Source organism: Taeniopygia guttata, chromosome 15, assembly GCF_048771995.1.
Source record: "Taeniopygia guttata chromosome 15, bTaeGut7.mat, whole genome shotgun sequence".
NCBI lineage: Eukaryota > Metazoa > Chordata > Aves > Passeriformes > Estrildidae > Taeniopygia > Taeniopygia guttata.
This window is the reverse complement of record NC_133040.1, coordinates 3,048,934-3,061,731: the sequence shown is the minus strand read 5'-3', so window position 1 is coordinate 3,061,731 and position 12,798 is coordinate 3,048,934. Positions and strand designations below refer to the sequence as shown.

The window sequence follows — 12,798 nt, the reverse complement described above, 5'->3', positions numbered from 1 at the left end:
GCAGCCTAGACAGAAATATTTTGCCAAGGGAACAGAATAAAGAATTGCAAATAAGGAATGAAAATCTAGATGAGTTCCACTGCATTGTCTTATGTGATAAGAGAATCGTGACACATCTTTGAATAGCAGCTGGGGATAAATTCAGTGGGGTTTGTAAGTAGGCAGGAACATAGCAGTGTCTGCTAATTTTGCATGAAGTATTAAACATAATACAGAAGAAGAAATAACATAGCAGTGTCTGTTAATTTTGCATGAAGTATTAAACACAGTGCTGGAAGGATCTTTGTGATGAGTTTTTCTTCCCTTTCCTTTGCACCATACCAGACCTGCATGTAAGAGGAAGAGGGTGCTTCCTGAAAAGTGCTCCTTTGCCTGTCCCTCTTTATTATTTGAGTGTCAACAGATCAAAAAAAAAAAAAAAATCTGTCTTTCTTTGGATATTTGTCATTACACCTGTGATTTCTGTATTTCAGTTTTGTATTTGGGATGGAAGCCCCCATACTTCAGAGCTCAAGACTTTCTCCTTTGAAGTATGGAGGGAAGGATGCAGTTTCAATGGGCTTCTGATCAGTGTGGGTTTAAAAATTTTGGGATGCATCTGTGCCAAGGAAGAGCAATGTCTTGTTACAGAGAGAGAAAGTAAAGATGTGTGTGTGAGTAATTTCTGATGCTGTGCATTCTGCTACATCTGACCTTCTGGGTCATGGATTTGCATTCTCCTCATACTTTCTCTCTGTTGTAATTTCATACTTGCACAACCTTGTATTTGCTTTTCTTGAACTCCTTGTTCCTGTTGCTGTTGCCATTAATGGGCCTACTTCCTCTGATGCCTTCAGGATGGGGCCTTCTTTGTGGACTTTGTTCGCAGCCCACGCACAGCTTCAACCTTCTACTCCCAGGTTAGTTTGGAATGGGTGTTGTCATCTCTGGCTTTTGGATTGAGGTGATGGACAGCATTTGTGTCCTGAGCTTAACACGCTGTGAGCCTGTGTTAGTTTCTAGATACTCTCATTGAGACTGAGATGTACAGCACTGGCAGAACAAAGTGGCATTTTTTTCCACCATTCAGTGTTTGTGCTGTGTTCTGGATGTTTATGTACCCTGTCTCACTGTCCTTCACTGTCTTGTCAACTACTAAAGCTGCTCTTTTTGTTTTTCAGTAAGTGCTTGTTTTCCATCTTTCCTCACTGAACAAAATGGCAACAGCTCACTTGTCTGATTCTTGGCTAAATTTCTTCTGTGGTGTTTGACAGGTGACTCTGGAGATATCCAAATCAAATTGTGTCCTTGGATTCCTGAACAACCGAGGCTGAAAATATATAGTATCACCTTGGTTTAAAAGAGTCCCTGTGACTGAAATTGTTTGTCCACTTAACACCAGTTAGGAATTAGGAGTAACACAGAGTGGCCATAGGCAATGTTGCTGCTTGAAGTGAGCCCTGAGGAGGGAGAAAGGCTTTTGCTGGCTGTGGGCACTGTAGAGTTGACCCTGGAGCATCTGCTGGTTTTGGCTGCCCAAAAAGGGACATCTGCCATTAGAGATGTTTGGGGTGTGAGAAATGGCATAAATAAAGGACTTCTGGCAGTCAGCCCTAAGTCAAGCTACCAGCTTTGTGATTTTTTAGCTGTGTATGTGCTGTGGATTCATCACAGCAGAGCAGCCCCCGTGTTTATACCAGCTTGAGTTAGAGTTACTCTGCCGTTCGTGTTCTCTCCCCCACCTCTCCAGCTTTTATATAATGTGCCTTTACTAAACCATACGTGTTAATGACAGATGGCAATTACAGCCTGTACTTAGCTGAATCCTTCAGCATTCATGCTCTTTCTGAAATGATTTTATGTTAATTTTGTGAACTATTCAGTCTACCATTGGAATAGTGCGAGTGTTCCTGCGGGAGGAAAGTGTTCCTGTTGTCTTGGCGACGTAGGTGTGGGTGGGTGTCAAACAGCCTTCTCATGCTGCCCTGAGAAAGGAGGGAAGATGAGCTGGTTTTTTTTTTTTTTTTGAGTATTATGAAACTTGAATTCGTGTGATACATATGCATATTTTTGAGAGTTAGACTTGAAACTATATTTGCTAAATGCTTACTACCTTCCCACAGTGATAAAGTGTCCTGTTGTGTGCTTATAATCATAGTTATTCCCTTGGGTTGAAAATGTCAGGTTTGGACTGGTGTTGCTGGTTTGCCAGTAGTTCTCTCAATGCAATTGTTGCTGGGTTGGTGATCCTCATCTTTATTTGGGTCTGAATTTGTTGTTTGTCAGGAGCTCTGTAGTAATGACAAAATAAGACTGTATTTATCCCTTCTGCATATGCTTGTGCTTCCTTAGAGTATTGCTTGCTGTTGACTAACTTGGGCTGAGGCTCGGATGTTGCACGGAGGGGAGAAGATGGGAATGGATTACCTGATGAATTTCATAGAGATGCTGCTGTGTTTGCTCCTCCCAGGTCTCTATCGATCAGTCCGTTCCTGCAAGCTCCGATGGCAGCGCCTTGCTCCCCACGGGGCAGGTCCCTGACAGGGGCAGCACCCAGGCCCTGGGGAGCACCCAGAGTGCTGCAGAGGCGGGATACAGCACAGCTGGTGCTGCAGAGGGCAGGTAGGAGAGGCACAGCAGTGCTGTACTGCAGAGCTGTTAATTTCCAGCCCCTTTCAATGTCAGGGAATGGGCACTTAAACAGGAACCTGGGAACAGGCTGTGCTGTGCCTGTCAGCACGAGCAGGCGTTTGTCACAAGACCTTACTGCAGCATTTCCACGTGCAGGAAGAGTGGTAGTAAAATAAACCCTGCAACCCAGTTTTCCAGAATTAAATGAACACAAGGCCTGATTTCTCCACCCACAAGAAGGGCTTCATTCTTCAAGAAATGAAGAAATTCCATTTCTGAAATCTGCTAGTAGGAAATCAGGCCTTGAATTGACATCTTGTCTGTTTTGGCAAGGGGTGGGGGTGCTGCAGGTCTCATTGGATTGAGTAGGTTAATGAAATCCAAGGGGTTCTAACCTGGAAGCAAGACACTGGGGAGGAAGCAGTGTTGACAATAAACTTTATTAGCAGCTGTTTCCTGTGGTTGTATATTACAGTAAAAAAAAATTAGCCAACTTCAAAATGTTTGCTCTCAATTGCTGCTGAGTACAGCTGGATGTGACACATTGTGCATTGGGTCCATATAGCAATGTCCTGGTGACCTTGGGGGGAAATACTCATCTGATGCTTTTAGTTGTCCTTCTTGAGTTGAAAAGGAAATAAATGTGGGAAAGTCATTGTTGAGAAGAGAGAGCAATTTTCTTAAATGTACATGTTTGAACAAACTAGCAGCTTCCTTGATTTTTGAACGTGCTTCTGTTTACTGCCCAGCTCCCAGCAGTGTTCAGCAAGTGCTCTGACTTCCTCCTCCACTTTGGTAGAGATTCTTGAAGCCATGAAACACCCCACGTAAGTTTTTAATATAAATGTGCTTAAAATGTGATGAAATGTTTAATAAGAGGCCATGAGAAGTGGAGTCACTCAAAGGAGAACCCCATGTCAGCTGTTTAAGAATTTTAAGCTTCCTTTTGTTATTCAGTTCCAGACTCTCTAATAAGGAATTTTATAGAAATTGAGATATGAGCAAAGACTTCAATTATTAGTCCCAGAACCTTGTCAAATCAAGAATTCCCAGTAAGTCACTAAAGTGCTGTCAGTGACAGCTCTTCATCTTGTTACCAAAAGCCAATGAGACATCACTCCAGGGGCACTGCATTTCTTGTCCCGTATTCTATCCCCCCTCTCCTTTTTTTTCTTTTCCCCAGCAGTGATTTTTGTCTTTGTTACTTAAAAGAACTCTTGGTCAATCTGTGTTAACACGTGTGGCTTGCTGTGCTTCAGCACAGGGATCCAGCTGCTCTCTGAACAGAAGGGCCTCTCCCCCTACTGCTTCATCAGTGCAGAAGTTGTGCACTGGCTGGTGAATAACGTGGAAGGGGTGCACACCCAGGCCATGGCCATTGACATAATGCAGGTAAGAAAACTACCCAGGAGCATATGGAGGGCCAGACATGCCTTACTCAGTGAAAAAAGTAAAGTTTTAGAGCAAAGCATAGCAATAATTTTTGTTACTTATTAAAATCTTCTTATGGAGGAGTACTGAAAGCAGTGCTCAACAGAATACAAGATAATTATGACATTTTTTGGATTCTCTATCACAAAACAGCAACATATTCTTCACTAGTAATACATCTTTTTTTCTACTTATATGATAATTCTTCTGTTTATAACCTGCAATTAGCTGGTACTTACCAAGTGCTCTGCATGGTGTTGGAATTGAGGCACTAGGCTGTGATTTGGTTTTCCTTTCTGATAATTAGTTAATAAAGTTGTAATAAAATCAGCATATGACCTTTTGGATCTGAAGCAGACACACTTTATGCAGGAACACTGCTTGTATTCATCAAGGGATTTTTCTGTATTGAACTGTGTCAGGGGCAGAAGGCTGGAAATGTTCTGGAGTTCATTCCTCTGCTGAGATCCCATATCAATTAACAGAGAACACAGAATGCTTCCAAACTCTTACCTTCTATAAATCCATCTATAAAACCAGAGCAGGGTATGGGAGGAAGACAGACATCTGTAGAAAGGTCAAATGTAATTTCTCAGGGAGATAAGAAATTGGTACATTTGCTGAATATCAAGAGATAACTTTGCTGGTATTGTTAGGCACATATCTGGACAAAAAGATGCCAAGGAAGAGAAAATTACTTCCTAATGTTCTCTAGCAATCTTTTTATGTAAGTGGAAGAGTGATTTCCTTATCATGTTTGCTCTGTTCTTTCTTTTTCTTTTTCAGAAAATGTTAGAAGAGCAGCTTATTGTCCATGCATCTGGAGAAGCTTTACGAACCTTTATTTATGGCTTTTATTTTTACAAGATTGTTGTGGACAAAGAACCAGACCGAGGTCAGCATTGTTATTACAAGACTTTCCTCACTATCCCTTTGCATAATCACTAGGCTGTTCTTGATTCTTAGTGGTGCTGCAGCAGAAATGCATTTTGGGAGCGACCAAAATCACTGATCTCAAGAGTCTGAGAAATCTGGCCTTTTTAGTTAAGGGAAAAAAAAAAAAAAAGAAGAGCAGAAAACATAAAGTAATTTTATCCTGCCCCTTTTTCATCAAGAACTACTTTTCTGTCTGAGCCTTGTCCACTTGTTTCTAACTGGACTTCCCTTCCCCTCGTGCAGTGGGGCTGCAGCAGCCTGCCATGTGGCACACAGCTGCCATGGATGACTTCTCAGCCTTCCAGAGGAAATGGTTTGAGGTGGCCTTTGTGGCAGAAGAGCTCCTGCACTCGGAGATCCCGGCGTTCTTCCTGCCCTGGCTGCCCAGCCGCCCCGCCTCCTATGCAAGTAGGCACAGTTCCTTTAGCCGCAGTTTCGGAGGACGGAGCCAGGCAGCTGCACTCTTAGGTAGATGCACAGCACAGGTGACAGCTGGGGAAGTTCAAGGGGATAGTTTGAAAGGGGAAGAGCAGCCAGCCAAGGGTATGATCTCACGTGGACCAGCAGTAAAGCTGCAAATTTCATGCTGGCCTTACAGTGTCTCGCACGTGGACTCGTTCTCATATGCTTTAGGTGTGTTTCACTGGCTGGGCAGAAAACTTACTTCAGAGTACTGGAATACAATAAAAAGTATTTCTTAAAATATTTCTTCTTCCTGAATTTAGGGAAGGAATTCTTCCTTCTAGAATTTGGGGAGGAAGATACTTTGTCTCCCTGCAAATCCAGAGAGACTGTTCACAACCTGTAAGGAGTATGGAGGGATACGTTTTGAGAACAGCAAAGCAACCAAACTGTTCTTAAAATTACATATCTAATTGCTTCTTAGGGGCAAAAGCCACAGTGAGGTCCAGATGTGTTAGAAGTTTTCTGTGATGTACTGGAGGCTTTTTAGGTAATCTGAACCAGACTCCTTACATTAATGAGTCTGTGAAGCCCAGCTGCAGATGATCCCTGCGGTATGGAAGCAGTAGGAAGATCTTGCTGCTGGGCACAATCCCATTAGTATCTAATGTTCTCTAATGTGTGCAGAGTAACCCTGACTGCCTCTAACAGCCCATGAAACACACTGGCTGCGTGACTGACCCTGTTGCTTTGTCAGCTTCTTGTTACATTTCCAGGCCAGCCTGAGTCACTTGCTTTTGTTCTTCTTTCCTTGTTTAAGAAAAAAATCATTGCTATGGAACTGCAGCTTCAGGTTTATTTAGATGCATCTGTTAAAGGCCTAGCAATTAAGGATGAAAATAAAAAATTTGCTGTTCTCCTGTTGTGTATATTTGACCTTCTGAAGAGAAGTGCCTTACTGCTGGTATAGTATCTCTTAAACCTGAAGTCACAGTAATCCATATGTATTTCTGAGAACCTTGTTTGAAGAGGAACAGCATCAGAAATCTGAAAGCATTAAGGATAGGAAGTCTGAACTAATGGTTAATTCCCTGAAGTCAACATATGCAGGTTATTTTCCCTGTCACATGATAAATCTGTTGCCTTGGCTGGTATCCAACCTCATTAGCTCAGTGGCTGGCTGGAGCTGAAGCCTGAACTGGCTGGCATGAAAGTATTGTGGGGCCAGATCCTCTTCGTGGTTTGATCTCTTACTATTTAGCCTGAGAAAACCAGTTCCCATTCCCCTGTCTGCTCTGTTGTGAGCTGAGAAGACTGAGACCCAGCAGGCCTGCAGCCCTGGGCATGAGTAGAAGTGTGCCTCAGTGTCCCCTTCACCTTTCATTTAACACCAGCCAGGAACAGTGTATCCTGCAGCATGTGGTATTACACACCTGAGTAGTTCTCTTTTTCCTTTCAGTTGGGATTATGTCCATTTTACTATTTCACTAATTTGCAGCCCTTGAATGAGTGATAAATGCCTTCAGATTGCTCTTGTGCAGTCTGGGTTTTCCAGGACTAATAGTTTCTTGTAGAAAAATTGAGCATGGAAGTTTTTTCTTGCAAAGGAACTGGTTTAAATGATGCTTCTGTGCTGTCCCTCTTCTAAACAGTATTCCAAAAAACTTCAGCAATTCATCTGAGGTAAAGAGCTTTACTAAACCCAGATGACCCCTGGTCCACGTGACTTCATTTGTTCCTCTCTTGGTCTTGATTAGGTTGTGGTTTTTATTTCTTCCCCTCCCCACCTTCCCTAAATGTCAGGCTGTGACATAAAATTGCATGCAAGCATTGAGAGCTCTGGAACAAGCTCCATGTATCTCTCAAATCTTTATTCCTCCCAATTTCCCAACCACTTGCCCAGTGACTGTCCCCTTTCCCTTCCCAGTGGAAGTCTGACCTGTGATGCAGCTAATCTTGTCCCTTTGATTTATAGCAATGCATGCACTAGCAACTGTAGTCATGTATGTAGTGGAGTCTGTGACTGGAGAATAACCTGCCTGCTCCTCTCCGATTTGCTTAGTAAATCATTAGTTAAATACTCAATAGTAGAAGACAATTTGGAAGCAGGTGAGTCCTCTTAAAGTCTGACCTATGGAAGCCAGAGTATATTCTATTGGAACAAGCTGGTTGTAATCAGAAGCTTCTGAATTCAGTCACATGGACATTTCTCATCAGTGTTTAATGTATTTTTGATTAGCTCACCTCATTGAACTGGTTTCCTTTGGCTTTGCCTGTGAACTGCAGCTGCAGACGAGGCAGAGAGACAGTCCAGCCCTAACAGGGAGGCTGCACTCTCTGGGAAGAGCAGCAGTCTAAGGGAGCAGGGAGCTCATTCTTCACAGTGTGCTAGCTTGGGCACACTGGGCTGTGGTATTATCACTGACCTCTTGGCTAATGACCAACACCTACCTGGCTGAGCTGCTTTGGTTTCACAGCTTCCAGGATGTTGTTTTCCAACACACTTTGTTACAAATTTGGCACCATAACCTCCTGACCACAAGTATGGTATTCACAATATCACAAAGGAGCCAGAAAAATAAACTCTCACAGTGTTGGTCTGACAATACCAGATCAACTCAGAAATTGCAAATTACACATTTCCCAAAGACAAAAATGGGTCTTATTTATGAAACAAAACTGGGTGTTCTTTCATTTTTGTTGTGTTTTTATTTTTCATGGTCTGTGCTGCAGCGATAGCAATTTAAAGGGTCTCCTTATAACCTTGAAAGTGCCTCCAGGTAACTTGCAGTAGCAGTGAAGGTGGGAACTTTCCATCTACATTGAGGAAGGATTTCAGGTTGTTTTTTGTTTGTTTGTTTGTTTTTTAAAGCATCAAGCCATCAAATTATAAGATAATTTAAAAGCTGATCCTATCAAGAAGTACACATCTACTTCAGCAAGGGATAACAATATGCATCCCTCATGCATGCTACAATAAAAAGGGCAGAAGTTTTCCCATAGAAGCCTTGCAGCCCATTGTTTTCTATCAATTTTTAACATTACAGAAATGTTAAATTATGCATTTTTCTAAAGAAAAGTTGAAGGTGATGGTGTGTTTCATAGCAGGACTTTGGTCTCTAAGTCAGGAGATCTGGGTTCTGCCCCCAGCCTTGCAGTCCTCTGTGTGACACCAGCCAGGTCACTTCCCCTGCTGTGCTTCTCTCCCTCTCCTGCCTGATGCCTGAGGGTTTCTGTCAGGGATGCTGGGGTGTGGGACACAAAGGGAGCTGCATCTTGGGCACTATCCCAGCCCTTACTGCAAAGCACTAGGAGCTATTGCAGTGGTCAGAATGCTGCTGCATGTCTTGGCTGACTCTTTGTGCTTTTACAGAAAGTGTTGGATGTGCACTTTCAACAATGCGGTAATGTGGGATATTGATATAGGATGAAAGAAACAAGAAGTTTAATTTCTAATCTCCTTTAGCTGTGGAAAGTCCTGGAATGCTCCTGCCCCATGTAACAGCACCCTGTTGTGCTTTCTGGTGGAGGCATATAGAAATATTTGGAATGTTTTGGCCATGAAGAAGCTGGTGTTGTCTAGCCATGCACAATTATGGCACCAGTTGCCTGTAGATTAACTGCTGGAGTTTTGGTTCTTTCTCCTTATTGCAGCTGAAATGTCTTTTGACTGCTTGGGGAGGTGATTCTGTAGCACGTACCCCTGACATGAGAAATACTTCAGGATTTTTGTCTTTTGTCATCTGGATGGGCTGCATTCTGGGACTTTTCTGCCAGCTCAAAAATTCCTGGGGAGGAATGGGAGGACAAATTAATTTCAAATTACTTATCTTGCTTCTTCTGTTCTCTTCATCCTGTCTGCCACCTTCTCTTTAATGCCCCTTCTGAACACTGCTGTCCCTTGGCTGCGCAGCTGCCACGGTGCCCGAGCAGCGGACGGTGACGCTGGATGTGGATGTGAACAACCGCACGGACCGGCTGGAGTGGTGCAGTTGTTATTACCATGGCAATTTCTCCCTGAACGCTGCCTTTGAAATCAAGTTACACTGGATGGCAGTGACTGCAGCTGTTCTTTTTGAGATGGTGAGATCCTGCTGTTCTGGACAGCCACAGAAATGCTTGTCTGGCCTCTGTGTCCCTTAGGCAGCTGGGGACATTGTATTAGGAAGTCTTAGGGAGAGAGACAGTGGCTTGCATCTGCCTGTATTTCCATAAGTAGTTTTCCTGGTGGTTGTTTGCGTTGCTGCATCTGGTCAGCATTTATCTCACCAGCTATAGTCATTCTGTCTGCAGGAGTGTGTTCTGTTTGCAGTGGGGTTTATGCACAGAATGCAGAGATCAACATAGGTCAAGGTGATAAATTTAAGTCCCCCTTAGGCAAATTTTAATCCCTGAGCCAGGTCTTTGGAAAAAAATCTGTTTCTCATTACATTCCTTCTATCACCAAACCTTAAAACTTTAAATCTCAGTGGAATTGCTTTCATATCAGGGCTTTTCCAGGCAATGTGTTTTTCCTGCTCAGGAATGTTTTAGGGTTTTTTTTAACTTGCTGAAAACATTTTGAAATGAAAACATGTCACTTTTAAATTTTTAGATTTCATTTTTAGATTTTTTCCCTAATGTAGCTTCTGTAAAAGTCAAACTATTTAACACTAGGTTTTACCCCACCCAGCCAGACAGCACTAGGTAGTTGGTTTTGCTTTTATTTAAAATCAATTGCAATGTTCCAGTAAAGCAGAAGTGTTTAGCCACTGGTGATAAGTAGGCTGAATCAGTTCCTGAAAAATGTCCTATTTTAAAGTGCTTTCTGATTGATGGAGCACTTCAGAGAAAGGAAAGCCTGATGTCTTGTGCTTGTACTGCTTTGCTTGCAAGGACGTTGGTGTGCCTGCCATGCAGAGCAAGCTGAGCCTGTGGAGAATTGAGCATGTCTGATCTATTCTTGGGGAATGAGTTGCTCTTATGCACATAAGTGCCCTTCGTCAGCTGGCGTGTGTGCTATGATTCATTGTGTGAATTTCTTCTCAGGTTCAGGGGTGGCACCGGAAAGCCACCTCCTGTGGCTTCCTGCTCGTCCCAGTCCTGGAGGGCCCCTTTGCTTTGCCCAGTTACTTGTATGGGGACCCACTTCGAGCTCAGCTGTTCATCCCACTCAACGTGAGCTGCTTGCTGAAGGAGGGGAGTGAGCATTTGTTTGATGGTAAGAAATGCACTTCCTTTTACCCCTCAAGGTACTTTGTGCAAGCAGGTCACTGGCATAGCTGACATAAAGAAGCTCCTTTACCAGCCAGCCTTAGGTGGCTGAAGGAGCTGTTTTTACAGGTCAGCAGCCCCTGAGGAAAGAGGTGCTGGAGGAAGCTGTGCTGGCAGGCTGATGGTGGGCAGCAGGCAGCACCAGCACAGAGGAAGGGTGATCTCCCCAGTGATGCGTACCCTGCACACTTTCAGACCCGTATCCAGTAGCTGTTGTGTTTGACAGACTCTTGTGTCTGTTTTGCTGGTAGACCCACAGCTGCTCTGCATTTGTATCCTGCATTTGTTTATTCTCCCCCTCCCTAAGACTGGGTTTTCACCACTGCCATCCTTCTTTTGTTGTTGCTATGGTTACTTTAATGGTTACAGTGTTTGCACATGAGATTAAGCAGAGCAACTGCAATCTCCTTTTCTGCAGTGTGACCTCGCCCTTTCCAGTGAGGCTGTTGTGGTAAACCTCAGGTGGAACCACAAGATCAGAGACCTGTCCCCATGCAGAGAAGGGCAAAGTTGCATCATGAGGAGGAGCAATTATCAAAAGGCTCTGTTTTAACATAGTAAATTTGATATTTTCAATAACCCTTGACTCAGTGTCCAGGTGTAACTGTACAATGAATGTGACAAATCCATATGCTGTGAGGTCACCATAGCCCAACTGACTGAATTAAGTGTTTTCAGAGCACTCTTGTGATACAGCAACCCACTCTTGTTTCTTGCCCCCTCCCACACCCTCCCCCCCTTTATGTTCTTCTCCTTCATCTCAGGAGACACAAATAATAAATTCAGACATGAGTCTGCTACTGGAGTGCACCAGACACATCTCTAAGAGACACCTGACAAAAAAGTGTGACTGGAAGAAATGACAAGGGAAAAAAAAGGAGTGCACTGAAGCCTCCAGAGGAAAACTAAAGACTTTAAAAGGAAGGAAATAAAGTAGCGTTAGTAGGTAATTGTTACTTTTCTGTTTGTTTCAGGCTTCGAACCAGAAACATACTGGGACCGAATGCATCTTCTTCAGGAAGCAATAGCTCACCGGTATGTCTGCAGTGGAGTGGGGTGACCAAACAGTTCCTGTCTCCCTGGACAATGTGGGATGAAGGCCTGTGCTGAACAGCCGCTCCTGAGTCACTTGGGTTCTGTGCTGTCTGTGTACAGACTGTTAGTCTAAAATACAGCCTCCGTGCCCCCAGGTGGTTCTGTGGGTGCAAGGGGCAGCTGTCACTCCTTAGGAACCATACCCTCCTCCTGGGGAGAGCCTTGCCTTTGGAAAGTGCCTGTTGTTCTAAGTTAGAAGCAGAAAGGCTGTAAATAGACTCTTTCTGAGAAGGAACAGTTATTTCCTTCTTGTGTATTTAGCACAGTCTTGAACTGGATGACACCTGATGATTGACAATAGGCAGGAGACTAGGGTGGGAGCTGTATGGAGGAGGAGGTTGGGCCCAGTTCAAGAAGGAATTGTTGGAAGCTTTGGATACTATCTAGCCTTATCCCTTTTTATTGAGCTGCCAGTTTCTTTCATGGTGTAGATGCCAGGGTTTTTTTCATGACAAAGAGGGCTGCCTTTTGTAATGGACTTTAGCTTGGAAATCAGCTTTCATTAGTTTAGAAAGCAGGAGAAGACCAAGTATCCTACAAACAGCAAAAAACTTCCAGGTAAGCTGCTTGAAGTTCTGTATGGAATGTTGTACATAATGAAAATAATAATGTTGCAGCTCTAAACATGCCCAGGGAACATCTGTCTTGACTATTGCTCTTCCCTCTCTCATGTGCAGCTGCCCCATTTTGTCAGAGACTGCATGGAACTGCTGCTCTTGTTTCCAGCTCGAGTCAGGCCAGGGAGCAGTGTGGAGTGACAGGCTTTCGCACTGTGTCTGGCAGGGGCAGAGAATATTTGGAGAGGCTCAGCTCTCTTCATCACTTTTCCTTTTGCCTTCAGGCCATAAGAAAGGGATAGTGGAAGGATTTCCTCTGGTGCCCCTGCCTTTGGCTGAGGAATTCTACCTGGAGCAGCTCTTTCTATCTTTTTCTTTTATTTTCTTTTTTAATTCCTCTTATCTCTATTTCTTCAGATTTGGATTTGTACAAGATAAATATTCAGCCTCTGCATTCAACTTCCCAGCAGAAAACAAGCCCCAGTACATCCATGTCACAGGTGAGCAATATTTG

The 12,798-nt window shown here is 43.6% G+C and overlaps 1 protein-coding gene across 7 annotated transcripts in view; it reads left to right on the top strand.

Moving 5' to 3' along the window:
* DEPDC5 (DEP domain containing 5, GATOR1 subcomplex subunit) overlaps positions 1-12,798 on the top strand; it is a 39,138-nt gene that overhangs the window by 24,781 nt on the left and 1,559 nt on the right. For 3 of the 7 annotated variants that reach the window (XM_012578122.5, XM_030285777.4, XM_072936138.1), the window contains 10 exons: positions 837-899; positions 2,450-2,601; positions 3,360-3,437; positions 3,870-4,002; positions 4,828-4,936; positions 5,221-5,445; positions 9,293-9,462; positions 10,408-10,579; positions 11,607-11,667; positions 12,702-12,784. In XM_012578122.5, coding sequence (XP_012433576.5) covers positions 837-899; positions 2,450-2,601; positions 3,360-3,437; positions 3,870-4,002; positions 4,828-4,936; positions 5,221-5,445; positions 9,293-9,462; positions 10,408-10,579; positions 11,607-11,667; positions 12,702-12,784 — 1,246 coding nt within the window. The remainder of the gene's footprint in view (positions 1-836; positions 900-2,449; positions 2,602-3,359; positions 3,438-3,869; positions 4,003-4,827; positions 4,937-5,220; positions 5,446-9,292; positions 9,463-10,407; positions 10,580-11,606; positions 11,668-12,701; positions 12,785-12,798) is intronic. The other 4 variants (XM_030285780.4, XM_030285779.4, XM_030285778.4 and 1 more) reach the window with 3 other exon arrangements.